The sequence below is a fragment of the Nycticebus coucang genome, chromosome 21 (assembly GCF_027406575.1).
Source record: "Nycticebus coucang isolate mNycCou1 chromosome 21, mNycCou1.pri, whole genome shotgun sequence".
NCBI classification, from domain to species: Eukaryota; Metazoa; Chordata; class Mammalia; order Primates; family Lorisidae; genus Nycticebus; species Nycticebus coucang.
The window spans coordinates 37,279,198-37,304,262 of NC_069800.1; the positions used below are offsets into that span (position 1 = coordinate 37,279,198).

Below are 25,065 nucleotides of genomic sequence, written 5' to 3' on the forward strand. Positions count from 1 at the left end.
TTTAACAATCCCCTTTTAAGAAATTCCCAAGATTAGGATCATGGTACTTGCCAAAGCCATATAACACATTTGCGTTCTCATATCCAGTACCTTAATTGTGCCTCCCAAAGAAACCCTAAGGGACAGAAAATGAACCAGGGCCACAGAGCAGCTGAGTGATGGAGCCAGAGACACACAGCAGATGAAGGCAGAGGTGAACCCAGAGCCTGATGCTGTCCCCCCAAAATATCGCAAAGATTAGACTAGTGGTAGGAGGGTTTAATGTCAGTGACACCTACGGCCAGTTAAGGAAGGGAGCTTCGTCTGCAGTCTTCCCCTCGGAGGAGCTGAATCAGCCCCCTGGAGGAAACATGCTGGCAGCGCCTGCCTTCAGAGCCTGCTCGAGTCCTGATGGGGGAGGCTCCTCCACTGGACCTGTCATCCTCCCATTGGGCACTGTCAGCACGCAGCTCCTCCAGGACACTGTGAAGATGTCTCAGCGTGAGCAGGAGCCTCTGGTCTTGGATCTGCATCTCAGACTAGGAGAGAAGAGGCGTGGGAGGCTGTGTAAAGAACTGATGTTCCCCCATAGAGCCCCTTCCCACCACTGTTTCATCAGAGACAAGCCCTCTTGAGAGTTGCACGCCTTGCAGAAGGCATATCCAGCAAAGCCTTCCCTTCTTCATTGCAAAGTAGAAAGCAAATTGCCTACCTTTCAAGGAGTTTATGATGACTGGTTGAATTAGCCTATTGGAAAACCCTTTCAGGGCGTCAGCAAGGTCAAGATTGCTTCCTTTACTATGTAAGATATTGTTTTCTTTTGTTAACTTCCATTTTCTTATGAGCACACAGTGGAGTTTTCCAGAAGCTAATGACATGTAGTATCACAACAGATTGCAGGAGAAGTAGCTATGAGACTCCAGCTGTGTTCTATTAAGTCAGACTTTAAAGCAATTTGTAATAATGTAAAACAGGGCTGCTCTTCTCACTAAATATTTGCTTTGAAAAATACAGTTATTGTAAATAAGTAATGTTTTATTAACATGTAATGAGTTTATCATTATTTTTAAATGCCTCAGTAAAAAATACTAAGAATTTCTCAGCTTTGGTTTCTAATTCAGTCCATATGGATGGATATAATTCACATAAACAAAAGCTTTTTGGATCCTTAATAAAAAAAGTTTGAAAACCGCTGCATTAGAACTCCACTATCTCCACTCACCTGTCTCCATTCTTTCTCCCATTATCCACTAGAAATTGTTTTCCATACACTTTCCCTCTTTTGTTTTTCTTTTTCAAAATGTTAAAATGTATTTTCTGACTAGGTAATACACAAATTTATAAGCTCCAGAAGGGCATACAGTTAAAAGGCTCCCCGACCCACCCCACTCCACCCTACAACTCAAGGGTCACCTCCTGGAGGAACCCACTGTGAATGGTTCCCAGTTTTCCCCTCCAAAGCTGGTCAAGGCACAGCACATGATCAGAGAATATGTACAGATTCTCAACCCCTCTCTTTCTAAGAGACACTTATTAGCATTATTTTTCCATTAAAAATAGTGTTTTATTTTTGTGATGAAGCAATTACTTTACAGATGAGAAAACCAAGTCAGCATCCTCTACTCAAGCATTAGTGGTAACGCTATCCAGAGAGTAGGTAGCTAGAAAGAGAAAACTTGAAGGTGAAGGTGTAGCCTGCTTCCTGGAGGACAAGGACTCCTCAGGCAGCAAAGTGAGTGGTCCTGGGGCCATCCTTCCCTAATTCCTTGGAAACGTTCAGCCTGTGTTTTCTCAATTCTAGGGTTTTCCTCCCACACAACTTTTGTCCAACCTTCAGTACCAGCTCTAGGGATGTGCTTGTGAGACCACAAAGTTGTACCCAGCACTGAGGCAATGTTAAGGGGGGGATGGACCCAATGCCTTTGGTTCTGAGGATGAGAAACCCTGACTAAGCCCCTTCGATGGTAGGGAAGTGTCTTTTCTCACAAAGCAAGAGGCCCTGAAGTGAGGTAGGCTCTGGGCTCAGTTTGCCCAACCCCTTCAGTGTGAAGCTCCGTCCTGCCTGATGGACAGGTGCCAGGCATCAGACTGGTTTGCTTTTTAGTCACAAGATGGCTACAGCTCTTTCCCTTCTTACAGACCCCACCAGGACTTTGGGGCTCATGAAATCCCAGGAAAAGAGGGAGACATCAGACTGCTGTCCAGGGTAGTCACTGGCCTTCTTGATTTGTCCAACGCTGGTCCTTCCCTGAGGATGGCCAAGTGAGGCTTCTTGGGTAGGTTCCAGAAGGGCCCTTATGGAGTCATAATTCATGAAATTGGGGTAAAAACAAGCTTGAATGGGAAGTTTATGAGTCAGGCTCAGCTGGAAGAGATTCGAGGCTCCGTACCTCTTGGCCTCAAGGAGAAGGAGGTGGTTGGCCCTGAGAGGCTGTGCTGTCGATGGGCCCCCTGCCTCACTGTCCCTCCTCATGGGTGAGAGAGAGGAAGTTCAGTGGGGAAATAGGTACTTTGGGTTCAGGCACCAAGCAGGCCACTTAGGGGACTCAGGAAGGCCAGCTGTCCAGCTCTGGCTGCCTGCGGACTGTGAAAGGCTGCAGCTCCTGCTGCTGGAATCTTCTGGTCCCCTGAGAAACCCTATTGGGTCAGCCCCTCCTTCTGGGGTGAACACAGGGTTGGGTCTCAGCTGGCCTGTTGCCTGGCAACCCAGATAGGTCATTTCCAGATAATCCTGTCTCTCTGCAGAATGAGGAGTGGGCATACTGGGAAATAAAGCTCTCCTGAGTTCCCTGAACTGCTTCCCTCTCTCTCCTGGCTGCTGTCCCCACACACTTTGGGGCTCCTCTCTATTTTTGGACTTGAAAGGCAAAAGGTCTAGCTTCCTGAATAGCCACTAAGGGACTAAGTGACATAACACATGTATTTGGGCAAGTGAGTGCCCATGGGGTAAACTTTTACCAATGGGGAAGAGAGACAGCAGCCCGCTGGGCAGGTAACTGTTCTCTCTGTTCTCTCTCCCCCAAGGTGCAAGGCCTCCTTCCACCTGTGCGGAAACGTCCCGCAGCAGGTAAACCAGCTACCAGGAGACCTCCTAAAGTCCCTTCTGAGGGGGTAGCCAGCTGGGTGACACAATGTCTGGCGTCACTCTCTGGTGTAACATTGGCCTTTGCTGCAACTCCCCATTTCCTTCCACCAAACACTCTGGGCTTGTACCTCCAAATAAATCGTTAGTTCTTGTTTGAGTCTCTGCTTTCTAGAGGACTCAGGCTAAGACAATGGGTATACATCAGGTCCCCCCGTGTCAGGATTATTATAGTCAACATCACATGCCAAGCACTACTGAGTTCGAGCATCTCTTCCCTGAATCCTCTCACCTGCAGCATTGGTACTATTGTCATCCCCATCTTGTGATAAGAAAACTGAGGCTCAAAGAGATAATGCCACCATGAAGGGCCATACACCTAGGACTCAGCGTAATTCTGAAACCAGTCTGGCAAGCACCACACCCAGTGCCTCCCATATAGGCCATGACCTACTTATCCCCACACAGGAGATGACAGTTGTGCTCTGTGTGGCTGGTCCCAAAGGGGAGACTGGCCCATGCCCCAGCCTGGGGGACACCTGGGAGGGAAGACCAGAGAACCTTGGAAAACAGGTAGTGCGGACACAGAGAAACAGAAATACAAAGCCTTACCAGCTCCTTTCTCAGCCACTCCAGGGTCTGTCCAAGATTCAGTGTTGGCTCTTGTGCTGTTTTCATCTCAGTGTCCTTGGAAACAACCTTGACATCGACCTGGTTATGGGCCTAAGGGATCTTTGACTTGTGTAGTCTTCCACTTCCTTCAGCGTGGCAGCACGTTCTGGCCAAATCATTGAAGAGGGAGTTAATGAGAGCAGGAAGTAGCTCACATAGGAAAATGTAATTTGGCTTTTTTTTTTTTTTTTTTTTAAGGGCTTTTGCACCTTGAACAGAACAAGGTAGAAGGAAGGGAGATCATGAAAGGTCTAGTTACCTCGGTGTCTGATGGTTCCAGAAGGCAAAAAGATGTGATGCCAAAAGGATCACAGAGACCATAAAGCTTTAAAATGGTTAAAAAAAATGTTATTATGAAAATAGGTGCTCCTTTTTGAGAGCTTGTTTTGTGTTTTATATATCTCATTTGGGGCACAGACCCCACCTGTCTCCCCAACTCCCTTTCTTCCTTATTCACTTATCTATAATAAACTTAAAGGGAAGTGTTCATTTTCCAAGTTCCCTTACTTCTGGAATACCTATGTCACCCGTTTCTAGCAAATGATCTCCAAGCAAAAATTAGCTGTAAGGCTTCCAGAAAATTTTCATCTTCCAAATAAAAGTAAAAATGCCATTGATGCTTCTCCTTTGTTCCTTCTTTCTCCCTCTTCCTGCCTCTGCCTTGAATGTGGGTGTCACACCTGGAGCTGCAGTAGCCATCTTGCAACCATAGGACAAAAGCCAAAAACAAAAAACTGCAGAGACATTTAAAAATCATTGAGTTACAGAAACAGCATCTGCCTGGTATGTGAGACAATAGACCTCATTTTTTATTGGGCACTGTGCTACTTGCAGGAAAACTCAATCCTAATTGCTACACATTTATTCTTCACATCACAATGTGAAGTGAATATTCCTTAACGCTTGCTTTCATTAAACATTTATTGAGAGTCTACTGTCTGCCAACTTCTGCTCCAGGCACTAGGGGTATCACCCAAAATCAGAGAAATGAAGACCCTACTTTCTTGGAGGTGACATCCTAGTAGTAGTGAATGAAAATAACTATCAAATTAACGATATGATGAAAAGAAATAGGACCTCGTCTCGCATAAGTTTTTAAAAATGTAGATCTGTTCTATCTACATAAACTAGGAAGCGCAAACTAAGAATTAGCATAGTGATTCAAGAAAAAGGTCTGAGATGGCTGGTAAAACAAACTTGACCCATTTTAGAGGAACTTGCCCCCAACTCTGGCTATACAAAATATCCACAAAATTCTCCAGAAGATGAATTCATAATCCAAAAAGACAAAACACACAAGGAAACTATCCACCATGAGTGAGAATCAACAGGCACTATCCACAGCAGGACTAGACCTCTCTTTCCCCAAGAACTTCAAATAAAGATAATTAAAAAATATTCTGAAAAGAATTAAAGACATATAAGAAATAATCAAATCATACAAAAAAGATACTTTTAAAAAAAGATACTTTTAAAAGGCATAAGAATTCAATAGAATTTATGGAAGTAAAAATTACAATATTCATAAATTAAAGAGAAAAGAGTGTAAATTTATTATAGCCCCAGAAGACAGAGCTAGGACAGTGAGTACAGGAGGCAGGTTGAGACTCAGTAGGAGAAAGATGTTGCTTGGATTTCTTATGAGCAGTGGGTATTCAGTCAGTGAAGTACAGAAGCACAGCCCATATGATCAGAGAGACTGGAGAAGGGGCTCCACTGGCTTGGAGGTAGGACCTGGGTCTCTTTCCAAGGGGAAGACCATCTGTGCAGGAAAAGGGACATTACATAGGTAGGCAGGTTCTAGCTCTACCAAACTTTCTATGAGAACTTGTGCCTCATCTTCCCCCTCTTAGGCATAATTAAGCTCAAAATAGTTACCAAAGTGTGTGTGGGGGGGGTGCCTGTGGCTCAGTGGGTAGGGTGCTGGCCCCATATGCCAAGGTTGGCGGGTTCAAAGCCGGCCCCGGCCAAACTGCAACAACAACAACAACAACAAAAAATAGTTACCAAAGTGAGTTGCAAGGAAGGCCACATTTCTTGCACTCTAGGGTTTACAGCCTGAGATGCATTTTGACTGCTACATGCAGGCACAATTATATGTGTAATTTCTCCTAGTTTAATTGTCACTCTTCAGGACCAAAGAGGATCTGAGACATTCCTGCCTGTCACATCCACACCCATTCTGAGCACAAGGAGCCAGAAATTATTCCTTCTAGGTAGGTCATCAGGCTTTGTGTCACATAGCCTTGAAATCATAGGACAACTGCCTGGAACAGAGATTAACACCCTCGCCCAAGACAGCCATCTACAGACCAAACAGGAGGGAGATCCCTGGCTTGTGGGTGACTGGTATTCATGGGGCTGGCTTCTGGGTAGTAGCCAAATGACCCAAACAGGTCTGCTCTTGGAGAGATTGTATTTGCCACAGATAGAGAGGTTGTATTATCACAAGAATTCTGTGACAAACCTCATCCAAACTCCATACTTTCCAACAATGATCATTTAGTTTTGCTCATGAGTATGTGGGTTGGCTGGAATTGTTGCCTGGAGCTGTAGATCTGATGGTCTGAGTTTGCTCTGCAAATCTCTTGTCCTCCTCCTGGAATCATGGTGCTTCTGGGGAATGCTCTTCTCTTGGCAGTGGCAAAGGATAAGACAGCAAGCGGAACCATGTAACGCCTCCTAAGGCTTAGACTCAGAACTGTCACAATGTCACTTTTGTCCCGTGCCATTGGGCAAAGTGAGTTACTTGATAATACATAACCTCATTTCACCTTTAAAACCTTATGATTGCAATTCCCAAACTGTGTGCTCAGGCACCTTTGGCACTGTAGAAAACTCACAGAGGCACATAAAAATATTTAACATTTGAGCGAAATACAAAATCTGTTGGATGCTATGCCAACAACTATCATTAAGTTTTTTGAAGCTACTATTTAATAAACAATTGTTAGGTATTTCTTTGACCTGGTGTTGCCTGACCCAGGAGTCCATTTGCCTGTCAACTGAGTCAATCAATGTAGAAGCAGATAAGAGATCAATAGTTTCACTTTTATTTACAGGAAAACCAGTAATTCCAGAGAGCAGTGGGGATACCTCCCCAAATAACTTCTCTACCCCCTTTTTCCATTTGTTACATTTTATTCACAGTAAAACATCAGCAATGTGATTGCTCATCACAGTACATGTCAAACAGGTTCCCCCTCATAGGTTACAAAGTCACACAGTACCTTCCTATCTTAAAGTGGTTATATCTTCAAAGCATTTTTATTCTAGACTAAATTTATAGTTAGTTAACACTTCACTGGGTGCACAGAGTGCCCTGGGTCCTTGACTGGTACTATGGAGTCCAGTTCCCCAACTTACCTGGACAGTAGGCCCTGGAAGTGAATAAACAATCTCCAGATGTTGGCACGTAGGCTCATCCCGCCTTGTTAGGGCCTAACCAGCAGTGCTCTGCATGAAATGGCTGTTTGGGTTAGCAGTGGCTGGTAACCCTGGCACACTGTGAAAAAATTACTAAGATGCTAAGGGTGCTGTGAACTGAGAAAGTTCAGGATCCTCTGCCTGTGAGACAGGTACCATGATTATATGCATTTCACAGACGATTTGAGGTAAATCCCATTATGAACAACTTTTTTACAGATGAGGAAACTGGGGCTCAGAGAGTCATGGCTTTCCCTAGGATTACTCTAGCACAGCAGTTCTCAACCTGTGGGTTGCGACCCCTTTTTAACAATGAAAATACATTGTGGCATTAGGAAGGTTGAGAACCACTGCTCTCGCAGGTCAGTGACAGAGCTCAAATTAGAACCTGTTCTCCCTGACCTGCGTGGGGAGGGTCTTGCCTGTTGAGATGGTGAAGGGCCCAGCAGGGGCTCAAGCCAGGTCCAGCCTGCCCTCTGCCCTACATAGTGGTGGCACTGAGAGGAGAATGTGGCAGTTAGAATCTTGTGCTCTGGAGTTGGTGTCCCACGCCGACACCTAATTATCCTTGAAAAGTCATTTCTTGTGGTTGACTTGTTTTGATGCACTTTCATTTAATTTTTTCCCCACTCTTAAGATTTTGGTTCAGAGCACATTTTACTTTACAGACTCAGAAAGGCTTGGCGCAGAGGTGAAGGGAGGAGCCTGGAAAAGAAAAGAACTTAAGCCCCTGAGTGAGGAGAAATGTCACTACCCAATATAAAAGCCAGAATGAGCATCCATTCATCACCCACGGGCAGCCAGTAACAGAGCTCCCGTGAACCAGACCCTGACTTGTGTGCTAGGGATATAGTGATGAGCAAGAAAGACCTCACACCTGACCTCTCAAGGCTTATGGCCCAGCGAGTAAGAGGGCCCATTAGCAACTAACTGGTTCAACAATCTTTCTTTATATCACATATCTTTCTCATACACACAAGCACGCACTCCTCTTCGTATATTACACAAATGAATGGATAAATTTGTAAATGAAGACACTATGGCTCATTGGAGATGCGGGTGCCCGGCAAGTCAGGGGCTGTGACAAAAATAGCAGGTTATCCTTCGATGGCAAAAGACTACACTTCCCAGAGTCCCTTGCAGGTTAGCATGCCATGTGATAAAATTCTGGCCAATAGGATACAAACAGAGGTGATGATTTCAATATCTGGGTTTTACCCTTAAAAAGCAGAAGGAGGGTGCCTCCCTTTCCCCCATGTCCTCCTGCTGACTGCAAGGCAGTGAGTGACAAGGGCTGAATCTGGAGCAGCTATCTTGGACCAAAGGACAGAGGATGGCAGAACAAGAAGCTGGAAGAAACCCAGGTTTCTTGTGATTGGGGAACTACCATATCGGCCTCAACTGCCAATAAGATTTTTACATGAGAGAGAAGTAAGTTTTGTTTTGTTGAAGGCACAATTATTTGGAATCTCTTTATTACAGAAGTCAAGTCAATATCCTAACAATATAGCAGCAGAGCTAGAACAGAGCCAAGTTCCCTAATTTCCTCATCCAAGCCTTTCCCACACACCCCACCACCACAACCTATGTATTTAAGTGTCTTATTCTTTTCCAAGTGTTATCTTGTTCATGATCATATCTGCTCCTTCCATAGCAGAGAGAGGACTTCTGTGACCCTCACTAGGTAGACGAAGAAATCAAGATACAAGAGCAGTAGGTGATCTTCTCTGAGTCATGAGGGCAGAGTTATTAGGGGCTCAGAGATGTCCTTTAGCTCTGCCCTTGTGCCTAGTCCAGGGCTCTTCCTACCCTTGAAGGCTGCCTTCTCTCTATTCTGGGCACCTTAGCCCTCATCCCTTTGTAAAATATAAATGAGATGAAAGTCTAGCAAAGAGAAGCTTTTGCACTGTGAGAGCCCTCAAGTCCTCCCACCTTCCTTTCCTACCAGACAAACACATGCCATCACAATAACCAGAGGAGCATGGAGAGAGAATGCAGTTGTTTTGGAGGACCCATCATCTCTTTCTGCAGCTCCTTATCTCCTATAGCTCTCTTTGGCCCAGACAAGAAAGGACAGAATTTATTCATTTGCCTTCTGTGTGTCTTTGTGGGTTCTGAACATACATGCCATGTACTTCTGTATCCTATAGCAAATGTTTCTGAACCCCATCCATATCTCTCCTTGACATATCTTCTCCATGGGTGCCTATGGCTTCCTAGTGCAAGGAATCTGTACTAGCTCAGCCTGTGCATAGGACGGGCCAGAAGTGTTGGGAATAGCCCTCAGCAATGACAAACCAATACTAGTGGCTAAGCATCTCCGTTCCCTCAGCTGTCAAGTGGGAGGATCCAGCAGGACTGAGCGCCATTGCCCACAGTAATGACTTGCTATTGATGTCTCCACAGGGTATGGGCTGCCCTTCCTTCCCATCTCACTTCTCCATCCCTCTACTGTGCTTCCTGGGACGACCTTCTAAATCCTACCACTGCCACTCCAAAGCCTGTCTTGGCACTACTTCCAGAGGAACTCAATCTACAACATGTCTGCAATGGTTTGAATGATGGTGTCCTCTCCAAAATTGTTGAAAATTAATCCCCAGTGCAACAGTATTAAGAGGTGTGGCCACTGGAAGGTGATTAAGTCACGAAAGCTCTAACCTCATCAAGGGGATTAGCAGCCATCCAGGGGCTCAAGGTTGAAGGGGGTGCTTTCTTGCTCTTCCGCCTTCTGCAATGTGAGGATACAGCAACAAGGCCCCATCCTAGCAGAAAGAAGCCCTTACCAGACACCAGTGTTGGAATCTTGATCTTAGAATTCTCAGCTTCCAGAACAGTAAGAAGCATAATTCTGTTCTTTACAAGTTCCCCAGTCTCGAGTGTTTTGATATAGCCCCACAAAGGGACAATGACAATGCCTTATCCACATGTGTCCTGTGTGCACGACTCCCTGCACCTCTTTCTGCACACTCCTGAGCTGTACATGGGTACTAGCTCTTCTGCTCTGTGTGTAATCATCTGTCCTCTGTGTGTCCTTGTGGGTCCTGAACATACTTACCCGTACCTCTGTAGCAAATGCTTCTGAACCCCATTCATGTCTCCTTGACACGCCATGTGTGCCTATGGCTTCCTGTGTACCTGTGTCTTCAATACCTGTCCCAAGCCCATGTATCTAGGACTCCATCCTTCCCCTTCTGTTGGGAATAAAGGGCAGCCCCTGACCCTGGTGAGGTGATGGAGACTCTGGTGAAGCAGAGTGGGCTAATGGAAGCAGCATCCCTTGGCCTCTACTAGCCTTGGGTGTGACTCTGAGGCAAGTAGCCTGAATGATCTGAGCTCTAATTTCCTTTCCTTGTGAATGAGCTCTGGATTACACTTCAGGGTTAGCCAAGCTGCAGCCCCTGGGCCACATGGAAGTTATGTGAGGCCCATTTTGCTTATTTGTGGTATTGGATGTCATGAAAATTATGCATGGACCCTTTTTCTTTTTCTTTTTTTTTTGTAGAGACAGAGCCGTTTATGGCCCTCGGTAGAGTGCCATGGCATCACACAGCTCACAGCAACCTCCAACTCCTGGGCTTAAGCGATTCTCTTGCCTCAGCCTTCTGAGTAGCTGGGACTACAGGGGCCCGCCACAATGCCCAGCTATTTTTTGGTTGCAGTTCAGCTGGGGCCGGGTTTGAACCCGCCACCCTCGGTATATGGGGCCGGCGCCTTACCGACTGAGCCACAGGCGCCGCCCCCTTTTTCTTTTTTCACTCATTAGCTTTCATTAGCGATTGTATATTTAATGTGTGGCCCAAGACAACTCTTTTTCTCCCAATGTGCCCCTGAGAAGAAAATAGGTTGGACACCCCTGGTAGCGGGGCCAGTGAGATAACACACAAAAAGGGACTGCCACACTGGTGTTGCTCCATCAACAACTTCCATCCAGCTTCCTCCTTCTCCTCTCTTTTTGGGCATAACCTCTCCCAAGGGAATGGCTTGAAACCTAGCTACCTAAGCGGTGCTGGTGTGCCAGGCCCCATCCTGGCACATGGGTAAGAGATGACAGTGCAAGCTGCCAGGGTGGGGGGCAGGGGACACTTACTCTTGCAGAAGATGGGAGTGTGGGTCTCAATTTCCCTGCTTCCTCTGTTCCTCTCCTTTCTCTTTCCACAGCAGGGACAGAATGTAAAACTCAAGCTCATTATTCCCCAAGGCTGGGAGCTCCAGTCAGACCAGGTGGCAAGGGAAGGAATGCCAGCTAGGTGGCCTGAAGGTTTGCCAGACACACGTGGGTGTGTCTGTGGATGCTCCTTTCAGGACCTGGAGTGTGCATGTTGGTTAATTTCCTCAAATCCTTGAACCATGTCCCATCACCATGCTATCACGGCTGCTCCATGAAACATTAGAGCTCCAGCAAAACCAGTGAGCAGGCTGGAGCCTGGTGGGTATGAAACAAGTAAATAAACCCAAACACTTTAACTCAGCTAGATTCTGAGAAACAGGGGGAAAGTGAGTGAAGTGTGGGAGGGCAGGCATGTGGCTACTAAGCCCTGGGATTTAAGGTCTATCTCCGTTCCCCTAATCAATCTGGAAGTCACCATTCTGCAAGATACCATGGGTCTGATTGGGACTTCTGCTACTTCAGTGTGGCCATAGGTCAATTTCTTCTCTCCTTGGCACTCAACTTTCCCAAACATGAAAATGAAAGTGACATTAAAAACAGCTCAAGAATTCTGTGAGTGCTTTGAAAACTACAGTGAAACCTAGCATAGTGGCTACAAGCACTGAGCTGGTTTGGTTTTGAATCCCAGGTCTGTGAGATACCAAATGCATGTTTTAATAACCAGAGTTATTGATCATTCTATGCCTCAATTTCCTTCCCTTAAAATAAGGATAATAGTTGCACTTACATGATAAGGTGGTTAAGACAATTAAATGAATTAACATTTGTAAGACATATGCCTGGCACATGGGCAGAGTTATAGGTGTTTGTCAAATAAAATAAATGCACAAATAATTTATTAGTATTATGTCATCTCTGAGCCTTTTAAGTGTTGTTTCCTCTTCCAAGAACACTTTCCTCATTCCTCTACTCCCTTGACCTAGCAACACCTCAGTGTCACTTGGGTTGAGTGAGACTCATTGCTTTTAAATCACCCTTTTGGATGCTCTGCAAGGCGGTTTCACAGTTCTCTCACCTAGAACACTGGTTCAGCTACTCATATACCTCCTAATTTTTTGGCTGCCATTTCCACTTTGATTTACTTATATTTGTCTTTAAACTGACTCTATGAACTAGGGCTACTTCTTCTGAGTGACATAAAATCCCAAGTAATAGTAACTTATGGGAAAAGAGGGGTTTGCTTCTATCATACATAAAAGTATCCCAGGCTGATGTTTCCATCTGGTCATCTAGAATCCAGGTTCCTTAAATTTGATTGCTCTCCCATTCTAATGGACTTCCACTTCATGATTTGAAGAGGGCTGCTCAAGCTTCAGGTCTGCATCCAGGCAGCAGGAAGGACAAAAGGAGAGAAGGAGGGCCTATTCCCTTCCTTTCAGGCCCCTTAATGCATTTTGTCCACATCACCTCCTCTGATATCCTAATGGCTTATCCCCTACTTGGCCATTCCTAACTGCAAAGGAGGGTAAGAAACAGAATCCTTGTTTTGGTTGCAACATGCCAGCTACTATGTACTGATCAAGGATTCTATTCCAGTGGGATAAAAGGTGAATGAATACTGAGGAAATCAGCAGACTTTATTGCACTCACTTCATATGATTCATTTCTTTTCTGCCCTTACTCTAAGCAATATTATCCATGATATCTCTGGTTTCACAAAATAGTGGTGTATTTTTCTAAAATGATTTAAAATCAATACTTAGCCATTGAAATGTATGTGTGCAGATAGAGTGTAGATGGTGGGAGACTTACTTTCATGACCCCCAGTGATCCATGCCTCCCTGCATTTATACCTTCTCCTTGAATCTGGACTGGCCTTTGACCTGCACGAAGCAGCAGAACACAGCAGAAACAAGGTGGTGCCAGCTCCAGGCCTCAGCTTTAAGAAGGTACAACAGTTTCTTCTTTTGTGCTCTGGAGAAAGTTGAGTGCTATGTAAAAACTCTGACTACCTTGAGACCACTATTGTGCAAAAAAGCCCAGCTAGTCACGTGGACAGACCCTGTGAAAGAAAACGGAAAAAACTGACTAACAGTGAGAACCAAGCCCACACATACATGGTGAAGACTGAGCTTTTCTAGCCAGTTCCCAGCTCCTTGTGCCACCCCAGCTGACACCACATAGAAAAGAGTTGAGCTGCTCCAGCTGAGACCAGCTCAAATTGTGAGCAAATAAGTGCTGATTTTCTTTAAGCTGCTACATTTTGGGGTGGTTTCTCATGTTATAAGCCCCTGCCCTTTGGGAAATTCTGAATTATGATACTGTAACGTTCTACAAGAGGTCCCCATTCTCTCTCTCACAGATCACAGATGCTCCCTCTGTATCTAGGTCTCCACAGACACAGAATCGCAGCTTCCCAACGGAGGGCTTGCTTTATGGCAACATGACCACAATAACTGCACCTGGGAGTTCCCTTGCACCTGAGCAGAGGGCCAAGGTTTTTCACAACGCAATTCTGATCACATCCTTCCTCTACTTGTCACTCACCCACTGCAGTACCCACAAGGGGATCTTCTTAGGTTCAACTACACACTCAGATTTAACAGATGGCCATAAGCCACACTTGGTCTTGACCTACTCAAAGGATATAGGACAGGAACTTCGGCTTACAGGCACAGCACTCAGCTGTCAGGTGCTCCTCCTGGGTAGAGTCCTTACTTTATCCAGCAATGCAGTATCACTCAGGTGCAAGAGGAAATCCCCATCAAGTGCTGTGGGAAAATTCCATGTCCTATGGGAGCCAAAATCTTTGGCCCTACCTAGTTTCACAAGTAACCATGCTCAGGAAGCCCAACGTATGAATTTTCCACTAGGTATTTATTAATTCCTCCCAGTCCAGAGGCAATTAACCTACCAGGGGTGTTTAAAAACAACAACTTTATGGCGGGCGCCTGTAGTCCCAGCTACTCGGGAGGCTGAGGCAAGAGAATCGCTTAAGCCCAGGAGTTGGAGGTTGCTGTGAGCTGTGTGAGGCCACGGCACTCTACCAAGGGCCATAAAGTGAGACTCTGTCTCTACAAAAAAAAAAAAAAAAAAAAAAAAAACAACAACTTTATTTTTTTTAGAACAGTTTCAGATTTACAGAAATATCGGGACTTGGTACAGAGGGTTTCCATATGCTCCACACCCACTTTTCCCTACTATTAACTTATTTCATTAGTATGGCACATTTGTTACACTTCATGAACCAATATTTACTTACTATTATTAGCTAAAGCCCATATTTTATTCATATTTCCTTAGTTTTTACATAATGTCCCTGGACCCCATTGAGGACACCACACTTTTAGTTAACTAAATACCATACATTTAGTTACCTTGTCTCCTTAGGTTCCTCTTGTTTGTGAAAATTTCTCAGACTTTCCTTGTTTTTGATGACCTTGACAGTTTTGAGAACTGATCAGGCATTTTGTAGACTGTCCTTTAATTGGCATGTGTCTGATGTTTATCTCATACTTAGATGAAGGTTATGGGTTTTTAGGAGGAAGACCACAGAGGTGAGTTGCCATTTTCACATCATATCGAAGGTATATACTATTAATTATTATGTTGACCTGTTGATGTTGACTTTGATCATATGAATGAGGTGTGTCAGGTTTATTTGTTCAGTTATTTCTATTAGTATGGATTCAAGGGTATTTATTCATAGGGTATTTATTTCATACTGTCTGTTACAATCTAACATTACTTAATTTTGTTGCTCAAAATTTTCCATCTTTCATCATTGGAAGCTCCCCTCCCTCCCTCCTTCCCTTCCTTCCTTCCTTCTTTTCTTTCTTTTGGCAGAGTCTCACTCTATCACCCTGGGTAGAGTAGTGTCATAGCTCACAACAATCACAAACTCTTGGGCACAAGCGATCCTCTTGCCTCAGCCTCCTGAGTAGTTGGGACTACAGGTGTCCACTATAACACCTGGCTTTTTTTCTTTTTTCAGTAGAGATAGGGTCTTGCTCTTGCTGAGGCTGGTCTTGAATTCCTGAGCTCAAGCAACCCACCCACCTCAGCCTCCCAGAGTGACAGGATTACAGGTGTGAGCTACTGAGCCCAGCCATTGGGAGGTCTTTCTTTTCTTTTTTGTTTGTTTGTTTTGAGACAGAGTCTCACCCTGTTGCCCTCGATAGAGTGCTGTAGCGTCACAGCTCACAGCAACCTCCAACTCTTGGGCTTCAGCAAATCTCTTGCCTCAGCCTCCTGAGTAGCTAGGACTACAGGTACCCATCACAACGCCCGGCTATTTTTTTGTTGCAGTTGTCATTGTTGTTTAGCTGGCCAGGGCGGGGCTTGAACCCACCTGCCTCGGTGCAGGTGGCTGGTGCTGTAACCACTATGCTACGGGCACTGAGCCCATTGGGAGCTCTTTTACTTGGCTCCTGTGTTCTTGGACATATGTCCATTGTTGTCTCTGTGTGTGTTTAGTATTTTGTTACTCTCTGGCACTGTAAGATTATGCTCTAATATATTTCTTGCCCAAGTCCTAGAAACAGCCATTTCTCCAAGGAGGCTTGGATCCTTTTATTGGAGAATGGTCTTAGAAACCAAGAACTCTGTACTACGTGCACTTGTTGCTATGGAAGATCATTGCTTCTAGACCCTCTCAGCTGACAGAGCACAGAAATATATATGTGTATGCTAACCCATGTATATACATATCTATTACTATTTCTATATGTTATCATCTACATCTATATTAAGCTAAACACAAATTCATTCTGATATCTCCAATTCTAAACCATCGCCACATGGATAATTCTAGCCTCCTCCTCAGGAGGTCATTTTCTATCATAAGGAACGTTGCTTAGTAACATAGCAGACATATGTTTATCTGTTTCCAGGGAACAAAGCTTGACAGTTAACCAAAGGTCAAATTCTCATGCAGAGGAAAAGGTTTTGTTAACCCTTTACCCATTTTCATCAGTGGGTGCTCACTGCTTTATGGATAAAGAACAAGCTCTGTGGCCTATAAGGTTCTGCGGTGACCTGGCCTGCTGACAAGTCCAGCCTCATCCCCTAGCACGTTCCTTAATGGGCCCTCCATGACCATCACACGGTCTCCTTCAACTCTCATACTCACCATACTCTCTTCTACCCCCTGGGGCCTTTGTCCATGCTAATCCCTTTGCTGGACTTCTCTGACCCGCCTTCTTTAACTGGTTGCCTTCTCCTCAGCCTTCTGATCTCAGCTCAATCCTTACTTTTGTAGGAAATCCAGCCCTATCTTCAAGACTAGGTCAGCGCCCTCATTCGAGGCTTGCACACTGAGGTGGCCTCAGCTTGGTAGCCCTTATGACAGCTGCAATGTTACATTCACTTATCTCTTTCTCCCACTAGAATATGAGCTTCCTGGGGATAGGGATGGAGTCTACCAAGTCAAGCTCCCTAGTTAGCCAATATATAATAGGTGTTCCATAAATATTTGTTTACTTTCTCTGTTCTCTGTTCAATGAGTACTCATCAAGGAACTCCTAGGTGTCAGCCCCTTTTCTAGTATCTGGGGACACAGCAGGGAGGGAAACAGACAAAGCCCTTACTTTCTTGGCACTTACTTTTTAGTGCAGGTGGCACTAAACAAAGCAACTAATGTCAGAAGTAAAGGGTGCTGCTGCTATTTTTTAAAAGGATGGTCCAGGAAGAGTGACATTGAAGCAAAGATGGAGGAAGTGAAGGAATAGAGTGAGTGATGGGGATATCAGAACAAAAAATGTTCCGGGCAGAAGGAACAGCCAAGGCAAAGGCGGTGAGGCAGGACCGTGCACACTGAGAGAAGGAATGGTGAATACTTTCAGAGAAGGTTCTCATCTAATCCCCATCACCCTTTCTAAGTGCATTTCACAGCTGAGGAAACTGAACTCCAAGAGGGGAGCCCTTTGTACAAGGGCACATAAATGTGGGGGTGCAGCTGGGATTTGAACAGGAGCGTGATGCCAGAGTTAACTTCCTTTTGATGCCCCTAACAACTGGTCAGGGCCTCTGGAAGGTGAGGAGAAGAAAGCCTTTCCAGCCTTGGTGCTATGCTGGTCTCAAAGGTAAAGGCACCCAGTTTCCACAGTGACCTCCAGTCTCCTGGCTGGTGAGGACTGCACAGGCCTTTGGAGGAGGATCAGTCAAGCTCTGCCCAGGAGGTGGCTGAGAAGCCCGGACAGGGCCATCTCACTTGCCTGTTCTTCCAGGTGGCCTACCTCTGCAGGCCGTCCCAGATCTCCAGAGCCCCAAAGCCTGCATTTTTATGATCCCTATAGACAGAGGTGGGCAGTGAGGCTCAGAGAGGTTGGAGGAACTGCCTGAGGCTACTGCAGTCAGCTGGCCACTGAGTCCTCCTGGAAACTCTACAATCTTTAGACCAAACCTTTCTCTGGACTTGGTCTGAGCTTCCAAAACGGAAATGTCTCCTCCAATATAGTGCTCTGGGCATTTCACTCAACTCACTTTAATCTCTGCTCTAGAAAGGAAAGTCATTCCACTCAGCACCTTCACTCTCAACCATCTGCAGGGGCTCAGACATGGCGCCTGTCCTTCAGGGGTCGCCAGTCTGATGGAGGAAGCTAGGCATTTAAACAGAACGGCACAATTGTCAGAGTTAAGGGCAATAATGTGGGAAAGGGCAAGCCCAGGCTGAGGGGCTCCCAGGGGAAGGAGCGCGTGTGCGAGAAAGCCAGGCAGGCATACCAGGGCCGGAGGCGCCACAGCTGGGCCTTGGAGGACGAGGGTGCGTGTGATCATTGTCAATGCCCCCAACAGAGCACCCCTCTTGCGCCATGCGCTCCACTGTCCCACGGAGGCAAAAAAAGAGCAGAGGAAGGGGGAAAGGGGGGAAGGGGGGAAGGGGGGTCTCGTCAGATGCTTCCTTTCAAACTTCAGGTGGCGCCCTTGAGCCATGGAGCCGCGCGCGCCTGAGACTGTCCCGACCTAAGGACCTCAGAGAGGACCCTGGCCCCTACCTGGGGGCCGTTTGTGTGAACGAGGAGGGGAGGAGGAGGGTTGAACAGGGAGGAGGGCATCTGGGCTTGGCGCAATAGGGGGATCCCCGGCGGTGGGGGGAGGCAGGCGGAGGGGGAGGGGTCTTCTCCAGCAGCGCCCCATCCCTCCCCCCGCGCCCCGCTCCTCCATCCCCTGTGCCCGGGGACCACGGACTCAAAGCTTCAGTTCCCTAAACCGGGTCGCTGGCGGTACAGATCAGCCCTAAGCCGAGGGGAAGGAGGATGGATTGGTACCCCCGCACCCTTACCCCAGCCCGTCACTCGCTTCCCTGTCCCTCCCCGTGCTAACTCTCCGGACGCCCTCGCCGGCCGCGGGCGGAGCTCCATCCGCGGCGCTCCGCGATCCCCGGCCCCCGCCCCTTTCCCTGTCCCTCTGTCCCCGGAGCCCCCAAGAGGCCGCCGCCGCCGTACGGCTCCGCGCCGCGCGAGCAGGTACGTGCGCCTCCGCAGCGGCTCGGAGCCCGGCCGGGAAGGGGGCGGGAGCCAGGGAGGGCGAGGCTGTGGCGGCCAGGCCCGCGCCCTCCGGGCTGCGCCGCAGGACAGACCCCGGCGGGCGGACGCCGGCTCCGGCTAGGCGGGCGGTCGCTGGGGTAGGACGCACCCTTGCCCGCCGGCCGCCCGGCGTCCTTCGCCTCCCGCGTGGGGAGGCAGGGAGGGAGGCCCGCACAGGTACTCACGCGGGGAGGGTGCTACAGGGGCGGCTGAGGCTGAGGGCCCGAAGCGGGGGCTGGAGGCGCAGGACAGCTAGTCTGACCTCGCGGCTCGCCGAAGGACAAGCGGCCAAGGCGCCCGGTGCGTGCCGGCCCCAGCGGAGCCTGGCCTCCCTGGGCCGCCTGTCCTCCCTGCTGCGGGCGCCGCCCGGTCCAATCAGGCCTGGGCCGGTCCGTCGCATCTGTGGTCAAAGCAGGAGCAGGGGGGTGTGAACGGCGGGCCGGCGGGCGCGCGGGTGCGGTGGGCGGCCGGTGTGCTGGGGCTTTCTGCGCGCAACTTTGCGTATAGCAGCTTGGACCTGCCTGTGCGTATCTGCCCGCCCCAAGGCTTTGTGTACAACTCCTGCGTGTGTCTGTCGATTGGGTTTCGTGAAGCTTCATCCACACCCGCTGTGAGTCCGTCTCCTCGGAAGTCAGTACCGGAGGTGGGTGGGATGTTGGGCCCTGCGGGTCATGATGGATCTGGCTTGGATCTCAGCAGCCCTGGCAGTAAGGTGTGAGAGTTGTGTGAGTATGAGTGTGTATGTGTGTGTGTGTGTAACCAATCCCGACTCCTCCTGGGGTGTGGGTACTAGTGTGACTGCAGATCTGTGGGTCACACATGTGGTTTCCAGGTGTCTGTGGATCCTGAGGGACAGACAGCCCCAGGGGGCTGAGTGTGGAACTGAAGGGTTTTCTTTGGGATCTGACTGCAGATGAAATTGGAGGGTAACTAGTAGGGTTGTGGGGTGTGGGCAGTGGGCACAGCACATGTGTCAATTTATGTTTTTGCTTAGTTTGGGTGATAGGCTGGCCTTGTGGGTATCTCCGAACCTGTGCCTGAGAGAATCAGAGACACATCCTAACTTGGGGGGAGAAGGAGCCTCTGCCCCCTCACTCTGGCATGCTCTTGAAAAAGTTTTGAGATTTTGCAGGGTGAAGGAGATCCCTGCTCCCAGAACTTGTGTGCCCGCAGTTTTCTCAGAGACATGCAGGCATCAGTGTGTCAGTCTGGGGAAGTGATTCCTGGACCACGTTGGTGACTTGTAGTTCTGGGGAAGGTGCTGAGGGAGAGGGTGTGGGGCCACATCTGAGCACCCATATAGCACCCACTGCTGGGGCCTGTTTGTGACTGAGCACTCAGGAAATGTCTTCATTTCAGAAGACAGGTGTTCAGAGTAAAAAGCACTAACATACCTTTCCTTTCTGTCTATTCACTGGAAAGTGAGAACCATCTGGGCCAGAGCTGGTAACCCAGATAGTATTTGGGCATATCCCTGCCCTTGAAATGTTCACTGTTGCTATTAAACAGTTGGATGAAGTAGAGGGTCTACAAGTGAGGGATGGAAGAACCAGGGAATGAGGGCAGAATGATGACACCAGGGTATGGGTTTGCAAAGTTGTAGCGGATAGTAATTACAGAATCTGCATTCAACCTGTCCTCTCTCCCACATACACACCAGTGCGATCTTGGCCATGTTTATAAAATCAAGATAATTCCTAATTGAGGGGCTGGTGAGGTTTATACGTGTACAAGATACTGAGGGAGGTGCAGGGTACAGGGCCCAACAGGTAGTAGGTGCTTAGTAAACATTTACTAAAGTGGGATTTGGAAAGAGGGATGTAGTGATAGAAATGGTTTGTAAGTGGAAATAGGCTTTGTACTCAGATGAAAGGCCCTATGTGTGCTAAGAAGTGTCTGATGCAAGTTCCTATTAGAAGGAAGGTCAGAAAGATTGAAAATATGCCTTTCTACACTGAGGCTCTTTGAGTTTCATTCATTCATTCATTATCACTTCATTCATTTGCTTATCCGCCCCCTCCACACAGCCACAGAACACCACAGAATAAAATCAAGCACAAGAATGCAGAGAATCATTTGTGCATGTGTATGTATGTACAGTGGGCGAACCACTCTGCACTTGGGGGGTTTCTGTGCTGTGTAGGGTCTTGTGTGCCTTGGGCCCTGGATGTATGTACCATCAGAAATCAGTATGTATGTGGAATGGAATAGTTCTGCTGTGGGATCAGGAATTATACGGGCCAGGTTGGGAAGGGGGTTGAGGTGGGAACTGGTCGGGATAGGCTAAACCTACCTACAGGAGGACTCAATTGCCAACTCCAGCTGAGTGTTGTGAGGGACTAGGGGCCTAGGGTGGCCAAATTCTTCATTTTGTAAGAGAAGCCAGATATTCAAATTTTAAAATGTAAAATACTTTCTTTTTATATATTGGCAACTAATTCACCAAAAACAAATAAAAAGATCAGGAACAAAGCAAAGCAAAACTTCTTTGAGCCATATATGGCCCGTGGGCTGTAAGTTGGTGTCCTTTGATGGAATGTCTATGCAGGTGTGTGCTCAGGGACTTTGGCCAGGCATTACCTCTTTGCAGCACAGAATGTGCCCCCTGCTTCCCTTCCCTTCCTGTGTTCCTATTCCACATCCTCCCCCTGCTTCTGTTTACATTAAGAGCATTTGACTTTGACCTTAGTCATGGCTCTCAACTCTGCTCCTTCCTCTTTGTCCTCTTAGCCCTGTCATTCGAACCTGCTGGCTCCCTTGCTGGACCCCTATCCTCCACTCTCTTCCCTCACATCCCAGTAGTTCTTCTATCTTCTGAAAGCTAGGCAATCTCAGCACTTCCTGCTCCAATACCTCAGCTCCCTGTCACTCTTTGGCTTCTTGGCCTGGCTCAGAGTCCTTTGTGAGCTGGCCCCAGCTGACCTCTGAGGCATCCTGTTCCACTTTCCAGAATGTCCTCATCCTGTCTCACTGTTAGAGAATTTCCAACTCATCCTCTGAGGTCTGGCTCAAATGTCACCAATCCCCAGAAGATTCTTTGGCTTTCTCCTCTTTGTTCCTACATCTTTGTCATCTCCACCACATATATACTATCTTATAAAATCCTCATAACAACCTTATGAGGAAGGCATTTTCTTCATTCCCACTTGACAGATGAGAAGACTGAGCCTGGAAAAATCACATCACTTCATCAAGTTTGGTGAAGCTGAGATTCGAGCCTGATGTGCACTCTATCTAAATCCCCTCCATCATAATAGTAGCTCATTGCTCATACTAACTGAGCACTTGCTGTTCTGGGTACTTTATATGGGTTATCTCATTCCCTGTACCAGCACTCTGAAGCAAGGGGTTGTAGTATTATTGTCATTTTATAGATGGGGAAACTGGAGCCCAGAGAGGATAAGTGAATTGCCCAAGGCCATTCACAGACACAGACTGCCTGACGTACCTTCACATGCTCCAGGACAAATGTGATGCCCTGCCACCAGAAGGTACTTGATTGAGTTTTGCTAAATTCGACTCTCTGTTTTCTCTTCTAGCTGCCAAGGGGCCAAGGGATGAGCTGGGGCCCTCCTTCCCAATGGCATCTCCCCCTGGTCTGGAACTGAAGACACTGAGCAATGGTCCCCACACCCCAAGGAGACTAGCTCCCCTGGGCCCAGTAGCCCCAACCAGAGAGGGTGTGGAGAATGCCTGCTTCTCCTTGGAGGAGAATGAAACTCAGTTCCAGAACCCTGGGAACACCAGACTGGGCAGCTCCCCCAGCCCTCCAGGGGGCATCCCCTCACTGCCCCGATCCCAGAGGGACGATGTGTCTCTACATTCAGAGGAGGGGCCAGGCCTGGAGCCCGTGAGCCGTCCGGTGGATTATGGCTTCATTTCTGCCCTGGTTTTCCTGGTGAGTGGGATCCTTCTAGTGGTGACAGCATACGCCATCCCCCGGGAGGCCCGTGTCAACCCGGACACAGTGACAGCGCGGGAGATGGAACGACTGGAGATGTACTATGCCCGCCTGGGCTCCCACCTGGACAAGTGCATCATCGTGGGCCTGGGGCTGCTCACGGTGGGCGGCATGCTCCTGTCGGTGCTGCTGATGGTCTCCCTGTGCAAGGGCGAGCTCTACCGCCGGCGGACCTTCATCCCTGGCAGGAGCTGCAGGAAGACGTATGGCTCCATCAACCTGCGCATGAGACAGCTCAATGGGGATGGGGGCCATGTCCTGGTGGAGAATGAAGTTGTCCAGGTCTCAGAAACTGGCCACACCCTCCAGGGCTCTTAAGTAAGAGCCTACCTTATGTGGCTGCTTTAGCTCCAGGGCCATGTGACCCCAAAGGCCACAGGTTTCGGACTGAGCTCCATATAGGGCCCCCTGGAAGGAGTATGGGTGCTAGAGGGAGAGCCTAGGGCTCAGCCCTGGCCCCACATGGGCAAGTGGCCCATTGATCTGTTTTGTAGCTGAGGTTTTGCATAAGGTTTTGTTTGGAAGATGGCTTCTGCTGCTAAAAATACAAAACATTTGGAAACTGCTGCTCTTGGAAAATGAGGTTTCTTGGCATTTCCAAAAATTGGGAACTGCTTAAAAGATGGCCTTTCCCATTCCTCATGCCTTGGTGAATTCCAGGACCTGCCTGTCCTTATCAGCTGAGTGAGGATGTTAGATGACCTTCGGACAGCCTCTTTTAGCCCCAAGTGGGGAGGTGGCTTCATAATGAGGGGCAAAGTCAGCACTGGGGTGACCTCTCAGTATCCCCACTGACTGAACTGTGATCCTCCCCTTACCAGGCCTCAGTTGCCCTATCTGCAAAGTGAAGAGGTTGGATTGGATGACCCAAGGGCCTCTCTAGTTCTGTCCAGCTTCTGTCTGGCCATCCCTTGAGGAGAGGAAAGTGTCCCCCTGGCACTAACCATTCTCCCTGCCATTTTCTGGCCTGAGCTCAGTGATCTGTCAGCTAGCTAAAGAGCTTCATGGTCGGGCTAGGTTAAACCCAAAGTTTGCTATAGGCTGGATTTGGTTTGGGGTTCTAATTTCCTGCAGCGACTGTTGTTCTGCAGTGACAAATTTTACAGGGCCAAGTGCACAATTTCCCCTGGTTCGCTGGGCAGGAGGGATCTTTTATACAAGAAAGATACGGGCTTTGTTGTATTTCCCTAAGCACGATGCAGGCCTTCATCACCTTCTCATTCTCAGTAGTGTGTCTCTTGGTCCTTACCTTATTCCAGTAGGAGGCAAAAAAAATTTAATGCTGTATTTGTAACTTTACTCTCCCTCCCCCACACACTTAGGAGTAAAGAGCAGCCCCAGTTTAGGGAGAAATCAGGCACTTTCGGGTGGCTTGGACATGCTAGCCTATGTTGATTGCCGATCCTTCTCTTTCTCTTGTGGAAGCTTTCCAGGCTCCTCCAGTCTCTCTTTAAACTCCTGAGCAGGTGAGGAAGTAGGCCCTAGGGGGCAAGGAGATACAGATGTGTGAGGACTGTGGGAGGCATCCTCCAGATGGAATGGTCCTAGAGGGCTTCGAGAGCAGTATGCCTTCTAGGTTGCTTGTATGAAGATTCTAACAGGGCCCTTTCAGTGAGCCCTTGCCACGTGCAGGTCCTGCTTATTCCATATCCACTGGCCATGTGCACCATGGCCAACCTCTCTGCCTCTTGGGGGTAGGAAGTGAGGGGATGGGGTCTGTAGGGTAGATCAGCTGTAATATGAACCATCAGTCCTGTGAATTGAACATCTGGGCAGTGTAATATCACAGCTTCTATGACAGATCAAATATCTGCTCCTGCTGGCAGATTTTGTCAGGAACAGAGGGCTGGGGGAGGACTGGAGGGGATGTATGTTATGTAGCTTGGCCTACTGGGTTCCCTGGTGTTGTTGAAGGGGTGTGGTTTAAAAGAACAAAGCACGAGATAGAGAAAGCACTGAGATAAAGATTCACAAGTCCTGAGCTTCCACTGCTATCAATTTCTCCCCAGCTCCAAGGCCCAGGAGTAGAAAGTGATATGAGCCATTCTAGGTAAACTATAGTAGAATTGGACATGCCAAATAATGGGCTAAGTCTTTCAAATCCACATTAGTAATAATAATAATCAGAGCCATGTGGATTACTGTGATGGTGGGGAACTCATTTGGATACTTAAACCTGTTGAGTGGATGCATTTAGGAACATCGATTCCTATCAGTTTATAGGCAATGAATTATATTTAGGGCCTAAATCTGTTTGAAGATTAAAACCCAGGAATCTCAGGTTTTCTAAGACAGAGAAGCCTGCTTTGCA

The 25,065-nt window shown here is 47.7% G+C and overlaps 2 protein-coding genes across 3 annotated transcripts; one reads left to right on the forward strand and one right to left on the reverse strand.

Annotated features, from left to right (window-relative positions):
• On the reverse strand, nucleotides 1-19,314 carry C21H20orf202 (chromosome 21 C20orf202 homolog). Its single transcript, XM_053573784.1, has 3 exons — nucleotides 18,979-19,314; nucleotides 3,674-3,839; nucleotides 1-518 (listed from the first exon to the last, which is right to left on the reverse strand). The coding sequence occupies exons 2-3, from the start codon at nucleotides 3,737-3,739 to the stop codon at nucleotides 285-287; spliced, it is 300 nt and encodes a 99-aa protein (XP_053429759.1). The 5' UTR covers nucleotides 3,740-3,839; nucleotides 18,979-19,314; the 3' UTR covers nucleotides 1-284.
• Nucleotides 18,371-23,321, forward strand: TMEM74B (transmembrane protein 74B). Of its 2 annotated transcripts, none has more exons than XM_053573782.1 (2): nucleotides 18,371-18,733; nucleotides 22,333-23,321. In XM_053573782.1, exon 2 carries the CDS (start codon nucleotides 22,374-22,376, stop codon nucleotides 23,070-23,072), a length of 699 nt encoding a protein of 232 aa, XP_053429757.1. In that variant the 5' UTR covers nucleotides 18,371-18,733; nucleotides 22,333-22,373; the 3' UTR covers nucleotides 23,073-23,321. The 2 variants fall into 2 exon arrangements, with proteins under 2 accessions (XP_053429757.1, XP_053429758.1); XM_053573783.1 differs by having other exon boundaries at nucleotides 18,544-18,970.
• The last annotated feature ends 1,744 nt before the right edge of the window (nucleotides 23,322-25,065 follow it).